At 41.6% G+C, this 13,787-nt stretch overlaps 1 protein-coding gene across 1 annotated transcript; it reads left to right on the forward strand.

Moving 5' to 3' along the window:
• Positions 1-1,189: 1,189 nt before the first annotated feature.
• Positions 1,190-12,456, forward strand: LOC133785472 (uncharacterized). Its single transcript, XM_062224701.1, has 2 exons — positions 1,190-1,820; positions 11,459-12,456. The coding sequence occupies exons 1-2, from the start codon at positions 1,190-1,192 to the stop codon at positions 12,454-12,456; spliced, it is 1,629 nt and encodes a 542-aa protein (XP_062080685.1).
• Positions 12,457-13,787: the final 1,331 nt, after the last annotated feature.

The raw sequence follows: 13,787 nt of genomic DNA on the forward strand, positions 1-13,787 counted from the left end.
TCCTCCTAGGCATATTCGAGTAAATCAATCAATGTTTAATGTTTGAGCTTCCTTTTGTGTAGCATTGTTTCAAGCTCCTGTGAAAGAATAGAGCTACCTACATCAGTGTGTGAAAGCCGTCTTTTGAGTAAGTTGGAACTTTGTAATTCAGAGTTATGAAGAGGATACGCTACCATAGAAAAGGGCTACCACTGGTGTAGTGTGACAGTGTCTTCATGGGTTACAATTATTTACAATTTCGAAAAAGACTTATTTGTCATTGGGAAATGTTCCCTTGCATACACTGTCACACACTTATGCTTGAAACTATGCAAGAAAAATTGTACATAGTTTATAATAAAAAAAAATGTGTGTGTAAGACTCATACATGTTGATTGATTCACTTAAGAATATATGCTTGTGACTGAATTGTGATTTATTTCTCTCGAATACTCTTTCTAATTTGTCATTTTCACAAGTGTTCTTATCTTTGTTATACACTAACACTTATTTTCAGTTGCTTGATTATAATTTTTCAAGGATGACACTAATTGATCAAAGCACATTTTTTTCTTTTTTGGTTGGGTTTTATTTTTGTGCCTTGTTATATATAAAATATATATATATATATAAAAATAAAAAATATATATATATTTGATTGACAAGGAAATTCATGGTGGACCGAATCTTTGTGGTAATTATGTGAAATTATGCATTTATTTTGTGTGATTTAATATATTCTTTGTTTCCAAGGATTTTATTTTGTCCTCTTTCTCAATTTGGAATACCATGATTTGTATCTTTATTGTTTTGTACTTTGTTTAGAATTTTTTTTTAAATATATATAAAAAAAGGAAAAGGTCAATAAGAAGATCGTGTGAGATTTTTTGGTTACCTTTTTAGTATTGGCATTCTTTATTTATTCTATTTCCTTTTATAAAATAAAATTTTAAAAAATGGGTAAGTTTGTTATCTTGATCATGTATCTTAAGGTTTGTTTCCTTTTATTTTTTAATAAATACAACAAATTAAAAAAAAGGGAAATCTCTTCTTGTCGTGGGTGTCCTAAATGGGAAAGTTTTGTCCTCAAAAAGCTTGTCACTACCCATTTTCTTTTCACCCATGATCCCTCTAAGCCACCTCTTCTTCTTCTAATTCTTTTTTCTCTCATTATTTTTGTAAGTGTTTGTTGTTGTCTAGAGAAGGAACAATGGTGAAAACTCGTGGAGCTTCCTCTAAGAAGACCCCTGCTTCTCAATCCAGAAAGGTGTTGTCTCCATCGCCTCCTCCATCTGTGTCAACGGCGCCTCTATCTGTTCCAGCACCAGCCACATTTGTTGGGAAAACTCCCAAATCCAAGGCATGCAAGAAGGTGTTCTCCCTCTCTACTGAACAACCCATGGTGTTTCCTGATATCACAGCTGATATTGTCGACGTTGCACCACCATCTGAAGTGGTGGTGCCCTCTCGAGCCAAGAACCTATCTCCTCTTCCGATTGAATCGTCTTTGACGGCTAGGGCAAAATCAAAATCTGTTTCATCCTCTTCAAAAGCTGCTGCTACTGGGTTACTCAAGCTGCCCATGAAGCTGAGCCAGTCTAAGAAAAATTATGTGGCTCCAAAAAGAAAATTGGGGTTGAACTCGTCTTCTTCCCCCTTGACTGCTGCCAAAAAAATATTGAAGGCTCATCCCCCTTCTCCGTCTTCCTTCGAATCTGGCCCTGAGGAAGCAAAATCTGAGTCTGAAGCAACACATGATACCACCTTATCTGATGAATATGTTCCTGACAATGCAAAATCTGAGGCCGATTCTGATGAGCCAGAACAAGAAGACATTGTCTGTAACGCCCTGGATAGCCAAGACCACTACACTCTGTACTTATAAGGGTGCAGGACTTGCTAATCAAGTCATTAATTTAAAAACATGTCACTAAACATGTATGAGCTAGGGTTAAAAAGGTTTTGGTCTCAAAAGTTTCACTTTATATAATTAAACAATTTAATACATGGGATCCCAAAAAGAAATAGAGTTTAAAAGTTAGTTTACAGAATTCCCAAAATACAGACAGCCATCAGCCATACTAAGGAAAAATAGACATTTCTGGTTCTTGCGTCCCTGCCTAAACCCCAACTGTGGCGGCTGAGCAGCTGGTCATGTACATTCTGCTGACAGAGCTCTCCAAGTCAGGGCTGATCAAGCTTGCCCTTGCCTTTACCTGCACCATGTAGAACTCGTGAGCCAAGGCCCAGCAAGAAAACATAATGCGCAACACGAACATCAATAACAAATAGTCAATTCTTTAAGCATGATCAATCATTAAATATTCCACATTAACCGTTCAGCACATACTCAGATTCAAAGATGCAACTAATCACGTATAACATTCAGGTCTCGTAATAACCAGGTCACATAATAGTCAGGGCTGACAACTTAGGTTGCACCCTCTGTTTACCCCACTAACTCTGGTCCGCTTAAACCAAGCTCAGTGCATAATAAGCTGTCCTCGGCTACCAGTGGCCGAGTCGTGCCCTGTGCGCTAGTGTAACCCTTGGCACTCTTAGGCCGTTGGTACACTGTTTACATGGCATAATACCATCCTTTCAAGTATACATATTAGGGAGCCCTTAGTCCCGCTACAAATACACAACCGGGTGCAATTTTCTTACCTTTAGTCTCTATGTTCACTGATTACGAGCGACACTCCTCAAGCACGATCCGTTCCCGAGCCCTAGCTTTAACACCTAGTCACAACCAAGGTATTGGGTTCAATTAATATTTAAGTAAAGGTTTCCGGGTACAATACTAGCTTCCGGAACATCGAATTCCACCAAGCACGGTGGGGAAATCGATCCCGAGCACTCTAGGCTAGACTCCCACGCCTAAAATCCCCAAATGTTCAAGAATGCCCCTAAGGGCTGCAGCCCTTGAAGCCTAGCCGCGGCCCGTCCCTAAAACAGAACCAAGCCCCCTCCCAGGAAGCATACATGCGCCGCGACCCTGTCCTTGGGCGCCGCGGTGCTTCCCTTTGGCCGAGCCTCCTTGGCTCCCTTGCATGCTAGGGCCACAGCGCTCTAGAACAGAGCCGCGGCCCTTCCCTTCGTGCCTAGAAAATTCACCATTTCTAGCATGCTAACCCCATCCAAAACCATTCCAAAGCATCCTAACTCAAGATCCATTAATCACAAAACTTTTATCATGACTCTAACAACATAATCCAACAGAAATTCAGCCCAAAAACCTACTAAAACCCCATTTTGATTCTCTAAAACCCATCAACTCTAACACCAAAACCAGTCATGGAAACACTATAATTCAGCCATTAAACCTTAAATTCGAGCTTACCTCAGCTGCAGAACCACTCCTCCAAGAGATTTCTGGGCTAACTTCCAAAGTTTTAGCTTCAATCTAATCTTCAAATCCAAAAACCCAAAACCTCTTAGAACACACTCAAAAACACAGAGTTTCAACCACGAAAAAATGGGATTCAATGCTTACCTCAACCTTGATTAAGTTCCTTTGACAACCCTTGAGCTAATCCTCTAAATCCCAGCTCTAGTCTTCAGAATTCCAGCCTCAATTCAATGCTCTATTGTTGTTTGCTGTTTTTTCCTTTTAGAGAGAAAGAGAAGGAAGAGAACAACTTAATAGGTCGGCTTATATTTTTTTTCTACTGCTTTCCATCAGTTTAGTCAAATCCTAACTTATTAAATCAATCTCGAGGCTCGGGGTACTAGAAACATCCCCGAGGGCAAAATGGTAAATTTCCCCAATATTCCCACCTAAACTTCCTAACATCAAATATATCTCCATATATTTAATTCCATAACCCGATAGTCTAAATAACTACCCGATACCTAAAATACCCCTGACTTATCCAAAGTCAAATACTAAGCCCCTTTGTGACTTTTCCCGCTCTCTAGCTCCCTAGGATCACCTCAAGTCGCTCACTGCAAATCTACCCACATAATAATGTGGTTCTCACAGATATAGTATTTAACCACATTTATATTCAAATAATCATACAACCATGCATTGAGTAAATAAATTCTCTCATAAGTCAATTATGCCCTCCCGGCACACTAATCAGGGCCCTTAAGCCATATTAGTGAGTTTGGGTCGTTACAACTATCCCCTCCTACTGAGAATTTTGTCCTCGAAATTACCCTGAATAGCTCGGGATATTGATCCCGCATCGCTGTCTCCAACTCCCAAGTCGCTTTCTCAACCGTGCTATTTCTCCACAGCACCTTAACTAACAGAATTGTCTTATTCTGTAAAACTTTGTCCTTCTGGTCCAAAATCTGAACTGGTCGCTCTTCATAGGAAAAATCTGTTTGTAACTCCAAATCCTCATACTTCAGTACATGTGTTGTATCTGAAACATATTTCTGCAACATGGAGACATGAAATGCATCATGAACTCCTGACAGTGACGGTGGCAAAGCCAACCTATTAGCCACCTGTCCAATCCTCTATAGGATCTCAAAAGGTCCGACAAACCGAGGGCTCAGCTTGCCCTTTACCCCAAATCTCCTTACCCCTCTCAATGGTGAGACTCACAGAAACACGTGGTCCCCAACCTGGAACTCCACATTCCTACGCTTATAATCAGCGTAGCATTTTTGTCTACTCTGCGAAGCAAGCATTCTGGCTCGAAACTTCTCAATAGCCTCATTAGTCTTCTGAACCATATCTGGTCCTAAGTTCCTCCTCTCACCCATCTCATCCCAATGTATGGGTGACCTACATTTTCTCCCATATAACATCTCATAAGGAGCCACTCCAATCGTGGATTGATAATTGTTGTTATACGAGAACATAATCAATGGTAGATACTTACTCTAAGATCCCTCGAAATCAATCACACACGCCCTAAGCATATCCTCTAACACCCGAATCGTCCTCTCATACTGTCCATCAGTCTGAGGATGAAAAGTTGTGCTAAACTTTAGATGGGTCCCCATAGCTCTCTGCAGAGCTCCCCAAAACTTAGAGGTAAAGATAGGATCTTGATCAGACACAATAGACTTTGGAACCCCATGGAGACGAACTATCTCCCTCACATACAAGTATGCATACTGTTCCACTGGATAGGTCGACTTTGGAACCCCAAAACTATCTGTATACTATCACCCACACCGAGTCACAAAGTCCCACTCTCCAGGGTAATCCTCCCACGAAATCCATCGTGATGTCCTCCCAATTCCATTCTGGGATACCCAAAGGCTGAAGCAATCCTGCTGGTCGCTGATGCTCAGCCTTTACCTGTTGACATGTCAAACATCTAGACACATACTCTACCACATCCTTCTTCATCACGGGCCACCAGTATAATGCCCGCAGATCCTGATACATCTTCGTGGTACCTGGATGAAGCGAGTACGGCGTAGTGTGTGACTCATCCAGTATCTCTCGTCTGATCCCCTCATCTGCTGGAACACAAATCCGCCCCTGATATCGAAGCATACCAGTCTCAGAGACGGAGTAATCCTTAGTTGTCCCCGCTAAAACATGCTGCCTCACTCCCTGCAACTGCGCATCCACCAATTGTCCCTCCTTGATCCTCTCTAATAGGGTCGACTTCAAGGTAATATTAGCTAACTGGCCCACCACTAGTTCTATCCTTGCTCTGGTCATTTCATCTACTAACTCCCTTGAGATCTGGGTGGACCTATACAACGGCCCTGGGCCCCTCTGGCTCAATGCATCTGCCACCACATTGGCTTTCCCTGGGTGGTAAAGGATATCACAGTCATAATCCTTAACTAGCTCCAACCAATGCCTTTGTCTCATGTTTAGATCCTTCTGAGTGAAGAAATATTTCAAACTCTTGTGGTCAGTGTAGATCTCGCACTTTTCCCCATACAGATAATGCCGCCAAACCTTCAGCGCGAATACCACTGCCGCCAGTTCCAAATCATGAGTAGGATATCGTTGCTCATACTCCTTCATCTGCCACGATGCATAGGCTATAACTTTCTCATTCTGCATCAGCACACAGCCTAATCCCATCCTCGATGCATCACAGTATACCACAAACGTTCCTTCCTCCGAAGGAAGACTCAGCACAGGTGCAGAAATAATTCGTCGCTTCAACTCTTGGAAACTGTTCTCACACTTCTCTGACCAAACAAACTTTTGATTCTTCATCGTCAACTCTGTCATTGGTGAAGAAATCTTTGAAAACCCTTTTACGAACCGTCTGTAATAACCTGCCAACCCAAGGAAACTCCGTACCTCCGGTGTTCTTTGGCCTCAGACAATCTCTTACTGCTTCTACCTTGGACGAATCTATCTTAATCCCTTCTGCTCCAACTATTTGCCCAAGAAAAGTCACCTCTGGCAACCAAAACTCACATTTCTTAAACTTGGCGTACAACTGATGCTCCCTTAACCTCTGTAAAACCTGTCGAAGATGCTGCTCATGCTCTTCCTCTGAACTGGAGTAAACTAAGATGTCGTCGACGAAGACAATGATGAACTGATCCAAGAAGTCCTTGAACACCCTATTCATCAAATCAATAAAAGTTGTTGGGGCAATTGTCAAACCAAAAGACATGACCAAGAACTCATAGTGCCCATATCGCATCCGGAAGGCTGTCTTTGGTATATCCTCATCTTTGATCCTCAGCTGGTGATAACCAGATCGTAGATCAATCTTTGAGAACACCGTCTTTCCTTGCAGCTTATCGAACAAGTCAGCAATCCTTGGTAGAGGGTACTTATTCTTTATGGTCAACTTGTTTAATTCTTGGTAGTCTATACACATCCTCAACGTCCCGTCCTTCTTCTTAACAAACAACACTGGAGCGCCCCATGGTGAATAACTAGGTCTGATGAACCCCAAATCCAGAAGTTCCTATAACTGTATCTTTAGTTCCTTCAACTCAGCTAGAGCCATCCTATATGGTGTCCTTGATACTGGTTCTGTCCCCGGTGCTACCTCAATCTCAAACTGAAACTCCCTGTGCGGCGGCAACCCTGGTAGATCCTCAGGAAATACATCCAAAAACTCACACACCAATCTGGTCTCTCTAGGCCCTGCCAGCATAACCCTAGTAGTATCCACTACACTGGCTAGGAAACCTATTCATCCTCCCTGTAACAAGTCTCTGACTCTCAATGCTGAAATCATGGGTACGCGGGGTCCACATACTACACCCACAAAAACAAAAGGATCCTCGCCCTCAGGCTCAAAAGTGACCATCTTCTTCCTGCAGTCAATGGTAGCCCCATATCTAACCAACCAGTCCATCCCCAGAATCATGTCAAAATCCTCCATGTCTAACTCAATCAAATCCACCGAAAGTTCCCTACTATCAACCATCACTGGCAGTGCCCTGATCCATCTCCTACAAATTACCAGTTCCCTTGTAGGCAATAAAGTCCCAAACCCCGCAGTCCGATATTCACTAGGTCTACACAATCTATCAATCACTCTACTAGAAACAAAGGAATGTGTAGCACCAGAATCAATCAATACAGTAAAGGAAGAGCCAGCACTAGAAAGCTGACCTGTCACTACCGAAGGACTAGCCTCAACCTCTACCTGAGTCAGGGTGAATACTCGAGCTGGAGTCAAGCTATCCACCTTTCCTGCTTCACCTTTCTTCACTGTTGGGCAGTCTTTCCTGAGATGCCCCACTGTTCCACACACAAAGCAAGCCTTGGCCCGACATTCACCCAAATGACACCTTCTACACCTCAGGCACTCTGGATAGGTCCTCCATGCCTCGCCACCACCCTGACGGCCACCTTGACCACCCCGACCCCTCCTATCGGGACCAGCAGTGGTCGAAGTGTCAGGAGCCTTTCTCTTGAAGTCACTGGGGCCTCCGCCCCTACCTGTCCCTCAATAAGGAGGCACCACTCTGCGGCCCTCGCGCCTCACCGCACTTTCCCTCCAAATCTTGTTCTCCGCTTCCTCAGCGGTAAAAGCCTTCTCAATGGCCTGGGCATAAGTTTTTCCTCCAGGTATCGTTGTAATCCTGACATTCCGAGCTATCATAGCATTAAGCCCCTTGATAAATCTATCTTGCCTAGCAGCATCAGTAGGCACAAGATCTGGTGCAAACTTCGCAAGCCTATCAAATTTTAGGGCATATTCATTGCCCTGCACCAAACCCAGAAACTCATTAACTTTTACTGCCCTGACGGCAACATTGTTGTATTTCTGACTAAACAAGTCTCTGAAGCCTTCCCAACTCAAAGCGGTAACATCCCTGGTCTGCGATGCCACTTCCCACAAGATGCAGGCATCTTCTCTCAATATATACATGGCACAGGCCACTCTGTCATGCCCCTCTCTCCTCATAAAATCCAGTATAGTCGTAATCATAGTCAGCCACTGCTCAACCTTCAGTGGGTCTGGCCCACCTTCAAAGATTGGAGGTTGTTGCTTCCTGAACCGCTCATATAACGGCTCCCACCTATTCCCAACCTTCCCAGACTGTACAGCTGGTACCATTGCGGGTGGTACAATAGGGGCAGCGCTCCCTGATGGAGCCTGCTGTCGCAGTAGGTGAATCTGTTCATCTTGGCTCTGTAATCGAGCATGCATATCTGCCATAAGTTGCTGCCAGTTCTCAGGGATTGGCAGAGGAATCTGGCCCTGGTTATCACCCCCGGTCCCAGACCTAGTGCCGGCTAGTTGCGTAGATTTTCTTGGACGCATAGCTATCCAAGTCAATTTGCAATCAACGACTCGGCAGTCAGACCATGATGACAGGGTAAAATAAAACTTCTCCAAAATCCACCAATGAAACATAACCAATCACAAACAATCAACATATAGGCATTTATCCACATACACCGGCTGCTAATAAGCATGCCCAATCTCATCACACAATAGTTATGAAACAAACATTCATCCATACACAATATACAATTAATCATCCAGATATTCATTTACATGCACAGCAATGCTAATAAACATGCCTCAATATTCTCACACAACAGTCAAGGACCAGGCCTTATCAATATCTCATGCTTCCTATTAATCCAATAAACAACAACATTTATAATTCATTTCAGGCATATAAGCATATAAAGACATATACACATTACCAAACCATGCATTGAGCTTGTCTCTAGCAGCGAATGTACATGTCCAGCCAGTCTTCAGGAACCCTTAAACCTAAGATGCTCTGATACCAAGTTGTAACGCCCTGGATAGCCAAGACTGCTACACTGTGTACTTATAAAGGTGCAGGACTTGCTAATTAAGTCATTAATTTAAAAACGTGTCACTAAACATGTATGAGCTAGGGTAAAAAAGATTTTGGTCTCAAAAGTTTCACTTTATACAATTAAACAATTTAATACATGGGATCCCAAAAAGAAATAGAGTTTAAAAGTTAGTGTACAGAATTCCCAAAATACAGACAACCATCAGCCATACTAAGACAAAATAGACATTTTTGGTTCTCGCGTCCTTGCCTAAACCCCAACCATGGTGGCTGAGCAGCTGGTCATGTACATTCGGCTGGCAGAGCTCTCCAAGTCAGGGCTGATCAAGCTTGCCCTTGCCTTTACATGCACCACGTAGCACCCGTGAGCCAAGGCCCAGTAAGAAAACATAATGCGCAACACGAACATCAATAACAAATAGTCAATTCTTTAAGCATGATCAATCATTAAATATTCTACATTAAACATTCAGCACATACTCAGAATCAAAGATGCAACTAATCACGTATAACATTCAGGTCTCATAATAACCAGGTCACATAATAGTCAGGGCCAACAACTTAGGCCGCACCCTCTGTTTACCCCACTGACTCCGGCCCGCTTAAACCGAGCTCAGTGCATAATAAGCTGTCCTCGGCTACCAGTGGCCAAGTCGCGCCCTATGCGCTAGTGTAACCCTTGGCACTCTTAGGTCATTGGTTCAATGTTTACATGGAATAATACCATCCTTTAAAGTATACATATTAGGGAGCCCTTAGTCCCACTACAAATACACAACCGGGTGCAGTTTTCTTACCTTTAGTCTCTGCGTTCACTGATTACGAGCAACGCTCCTCAAGCACGATCCGTTCCCGAGCCCTATCTTTAACACCTAGTCATAACCAAGGTATTGGGTTCCATTAATATTTAAGTAAAGGTTTCCGGGTACAATACTAGCTTCCGGAACATCGAATTCCACCAAGCACAGTGGGGAAATCGATCCCGAGCACTCTAGGCTAGACTCCCGCGCCTAAAATCCCCAAATGTTCAAGAATGCCCCTAAGGGCTGCGGCCCTTGAATCCTAGCCACAGACCGCCCCTAAAACAAAACAAAGCCCTCTCCCAGGAAGCAGACACGCATCGCGGCCCTGCCTTTGGGCGCCGCAGCGCTTCCCTTTGGCCGAGCCTCCTTGGCTCCCTTGCATGCTAGGGCCGCAGCGTTCTAGAACAGAGTCGTGGCCCTTCCCTTCGTGCCCAGAAAATTCACCATTTCTAGCATCCTAACCCCATCCAAAACCATTCCAAAGCATCCTAACTCAAGACCCATTAATCACAAAACTTTTATCATGACTCTAACAACATAATCCAACAGAAATTCAGCCCAAAAACCTACTAAAACCCCATTTTAATTCTGTGAAACCCATCAACTCTAAACACCAAAACCATTCATGGAAACACTATAATTCAACCATTAAACCTTAAATTCGAGCTTACCTCAGCTGCAGAACCACTCCTCCAAGAGATTTCTGGGCTAACTTCCAAAGTTTTAGCTTCAATCTAATCTTCAAATCCAAAAACCCAAAACCTCTTAGAACACACTCAAAAACACAGAGTTTCAACAACAGAAAATGGGATTCAATGATTACCTCAACCTTGATTAAGTTCCTTTGAAAACCCTTGAGCTAATCCTCTAAATCCCAGCTCTAGTCTTCAGAATTCTAGCCTCAATTCAATGCTCTATTGTTGTTTGCTGTTTTTTCCTTTTAGAGAGAAAGAGAAGGAAGAGAACAGCTGAATAGGTCGGTTTATATTTTTGTTCTACTGCTTTCCATCAATTTAGTCTAATCCTAACTTATTAAATCAATCCCAAGATCTCCATATATTTATTTCCATAACCCGATAGTCTAAATAACTACCCGATACCTAAAATACCCCTGACTTATCCAAAGTCAAATAATAAGCCCCGTTGTGACTTTTCCCGCTATCTTGCTCCCTAGGATCGCCTCAAGTCGCTCAGTGCAAATCTACCCACATAATAATGTGGTTCTCACAGATATAGTATTTAACCACATTTATATTCAAATAATCATACAAGCATGCATTGAGTCAATAAATTCTCTCATAAGTCAATTATGCCCTCCCGGCACACTAATCAGGGCCCTTAAGCCATATTAGTGATTTTGGGTCGTTACATTGTCCCCTCTGAAAAAGAAGTTGAATCTGACACAGAGCCAGTTGCAACTCCTTTGTCATCCAAGGCTAAAGGCAAGACACCTATTTCTGATTCTACACCATCTCCAAAATTTTCAGGTGTAAATTTCAAACCTTATTCTTCAACTTTTTGTTATAATGACAATGCTCGTGATATGGTTCTCTATGCTCAAAGGAAATTTCTCATTGAGAGAAATTATGTCTTGAGTGACCGTCGGCCTTATGGTGTGCTAACAATGCTTCAAGATCGAAAATGGACAGGTTCTTTGGTTAAATTTACTGGTTTCGTGGATAGAATAGTCAAGGAATTTTTTGCCAATCTTACTAATGAAATTATTGAACCTAAATCTCCTCTGTATTGTAAAGTGTTTGTTAGGGGCCATTGGTTCTCTTTTTCTCCACAAGATATTGCCCATGCTTTGCATCTTCCTCTTGATGTTGAGGATGATGATGATCCTGCCTCTCTTGACAAGGATGCGGTTATCACTGAATTAGTAGGGAAAAAAATGGTATGGCCATCTAATACAGTCATCTCGGTCACTAATCTCACCTACACTTATGTTTTTCTCCATAAGTTTGCCACAACGAATTGGAAACCAACTTCTCACACCGCAACTATCTCCTTTGACATAGCCTCTTTTTTGTACAAAGTGGGGGCCGGAATTGGTATAAACTTGGCTATGTTCATCCATGATCAAATCATTGAATTTCGAAAAGGTAATAGGAGAAACTTGAATCTTCCTTTTCCTCAAGTTATTTATAAAGTTTTGAGTATGCAGAAAAAAGATCTCCAGCGTGATCAAGAAGACTTGGTGGCTCCCACTACTGCTCCTTCCTACAAGGCCTCTGCTCCACCTAATGAAGCCACTGATGCTCCATCAACCAAGAAAGTCAAGCCCCAATCTCTGAAGTTTGCCTCGGATGACATTCCTCATGCATCCTCCTTTGTTCCCACAGATTCAGGACTTGTTGCTACAGAACTAGTTGCTGTTCGAGCCTCTGTTGATTCTTTGGCTTCTCGAGTGATGTCGATTGAAGGACTGCATCGTTCTGTGTTGGATGCTGTTCAAACTCTATCCAAGGATCCAGTCGTTTAGTTTTACTTATTTTTTATGTCTTTTGTCCTAAGAACATTGGTATTTTATTTTGTTTTTGTTTTATGGTTCTTTGGCTTCTTTGAAAGACACAAAGGGGGAGAGTAGATACTTCCAAAAACTTGCTTTGTTTTTTGTTTTTGTTTAACTCTGGACCTTCTTATTTTGAGGGGGAGTTAAGTCTAGTTTCTTTATATGTTTGTTATAAGTTAATGCATGTTTACAGAGGGAGTTTTTTCTCTTTACTTGTAACTAACATTTGTGTTGCAGGTTTTTTTTAATTAATTTTGTCTATCAAATTGCCAAAGGGGGAGATTGTAAAATCCTTTATTGGCATATTTGACAAAATTAATTAAAGAAGATTTTTCAAAATGGGTAGTTTCCTGTTTTGTTGAGAAATGTTTTCTAAATTAGATTATTCTATATATGTTAATAAAATAAATATATATAATTTCCTATAAAAGAATATATTTTCTTGAATTTTGTTTATGGAAATTATTGGTATTTATTTTTTGATCTGATTTGTTTGTCCAGAAACCGTATACATATTGCAGAGATAATGTATATATTGTTTCCTTAGTTTAAGAAAACTGGGTTTAAAAACTATCCAGGTTCAATGAATCTGTTTGAACGAATTAACAGTCTGTTTGAACAGATTCTAACTTTCCTGTTTCGGAAGATTTTCCATTTATTGGCTGATTGGTTTCTGGTCTGTTTTCCACGAACTAAAGGGATTCTAGAGTGTATATAATCATCCTTAGGTCATTGGTTTTTGATCATCTCTCTTGGTCTATTATTTTCCAAATATTTTCAAGTTTTAGAGAGACTTTTTATTATGTGAAGAACTTGAGTCCACCAAGTTCTTAGTGGTTTATTATAGTGTACATCTGTATTATTTTCCTTGTGCTAATTGTGCAGGTAGAACACACTTGGACATTGTTCAACAAGTTTCGGGAGAAGTCTTGTTCCTAAGTCACTTTTTGGGAGGAAAAGTGCAAGTGTTATGATTTGAAGGGAGTTCAAGATCTTAGCACTTCAGAAATTTGATTAGGAGTTTAGATTACAACAGTTGCGACAAATTCAAGAGGGAATCTTTATTTGTATAAGTCAATTTGGTTTTGTAATCGTTTAGATATTCTTCTAATAAATTTCTTTCTCTGGGCGTGGCCCGTGGACTAGTAGCAATCTGCAAAGATTGTTGATACCACGTATAATTTCGTGTGTTCTTTACCTTATGTTCATTTTTTATCTTCTGGTGATAAACTGTTTAAACATATTTGGTTTCTGTTCAAACAGTCTTTGTGTCTATTTAAACATTTCTGTAACAGTTCAAC

This window comes from Humulus lupulus, chromosome 6, assembly GCF_963169125.1.
Source record: "Humulus lupulus chromosome 6, drHumLupu1.1, whole genome shotgun sequence".
NCBI classification, from domain to species: domain Eukaryota; kingdom Viridiplantae; phylum Streptophyta; class Magnoliopsida; order Rosales; family Cannabaceae; genus Humulus; species Humulus lupulus.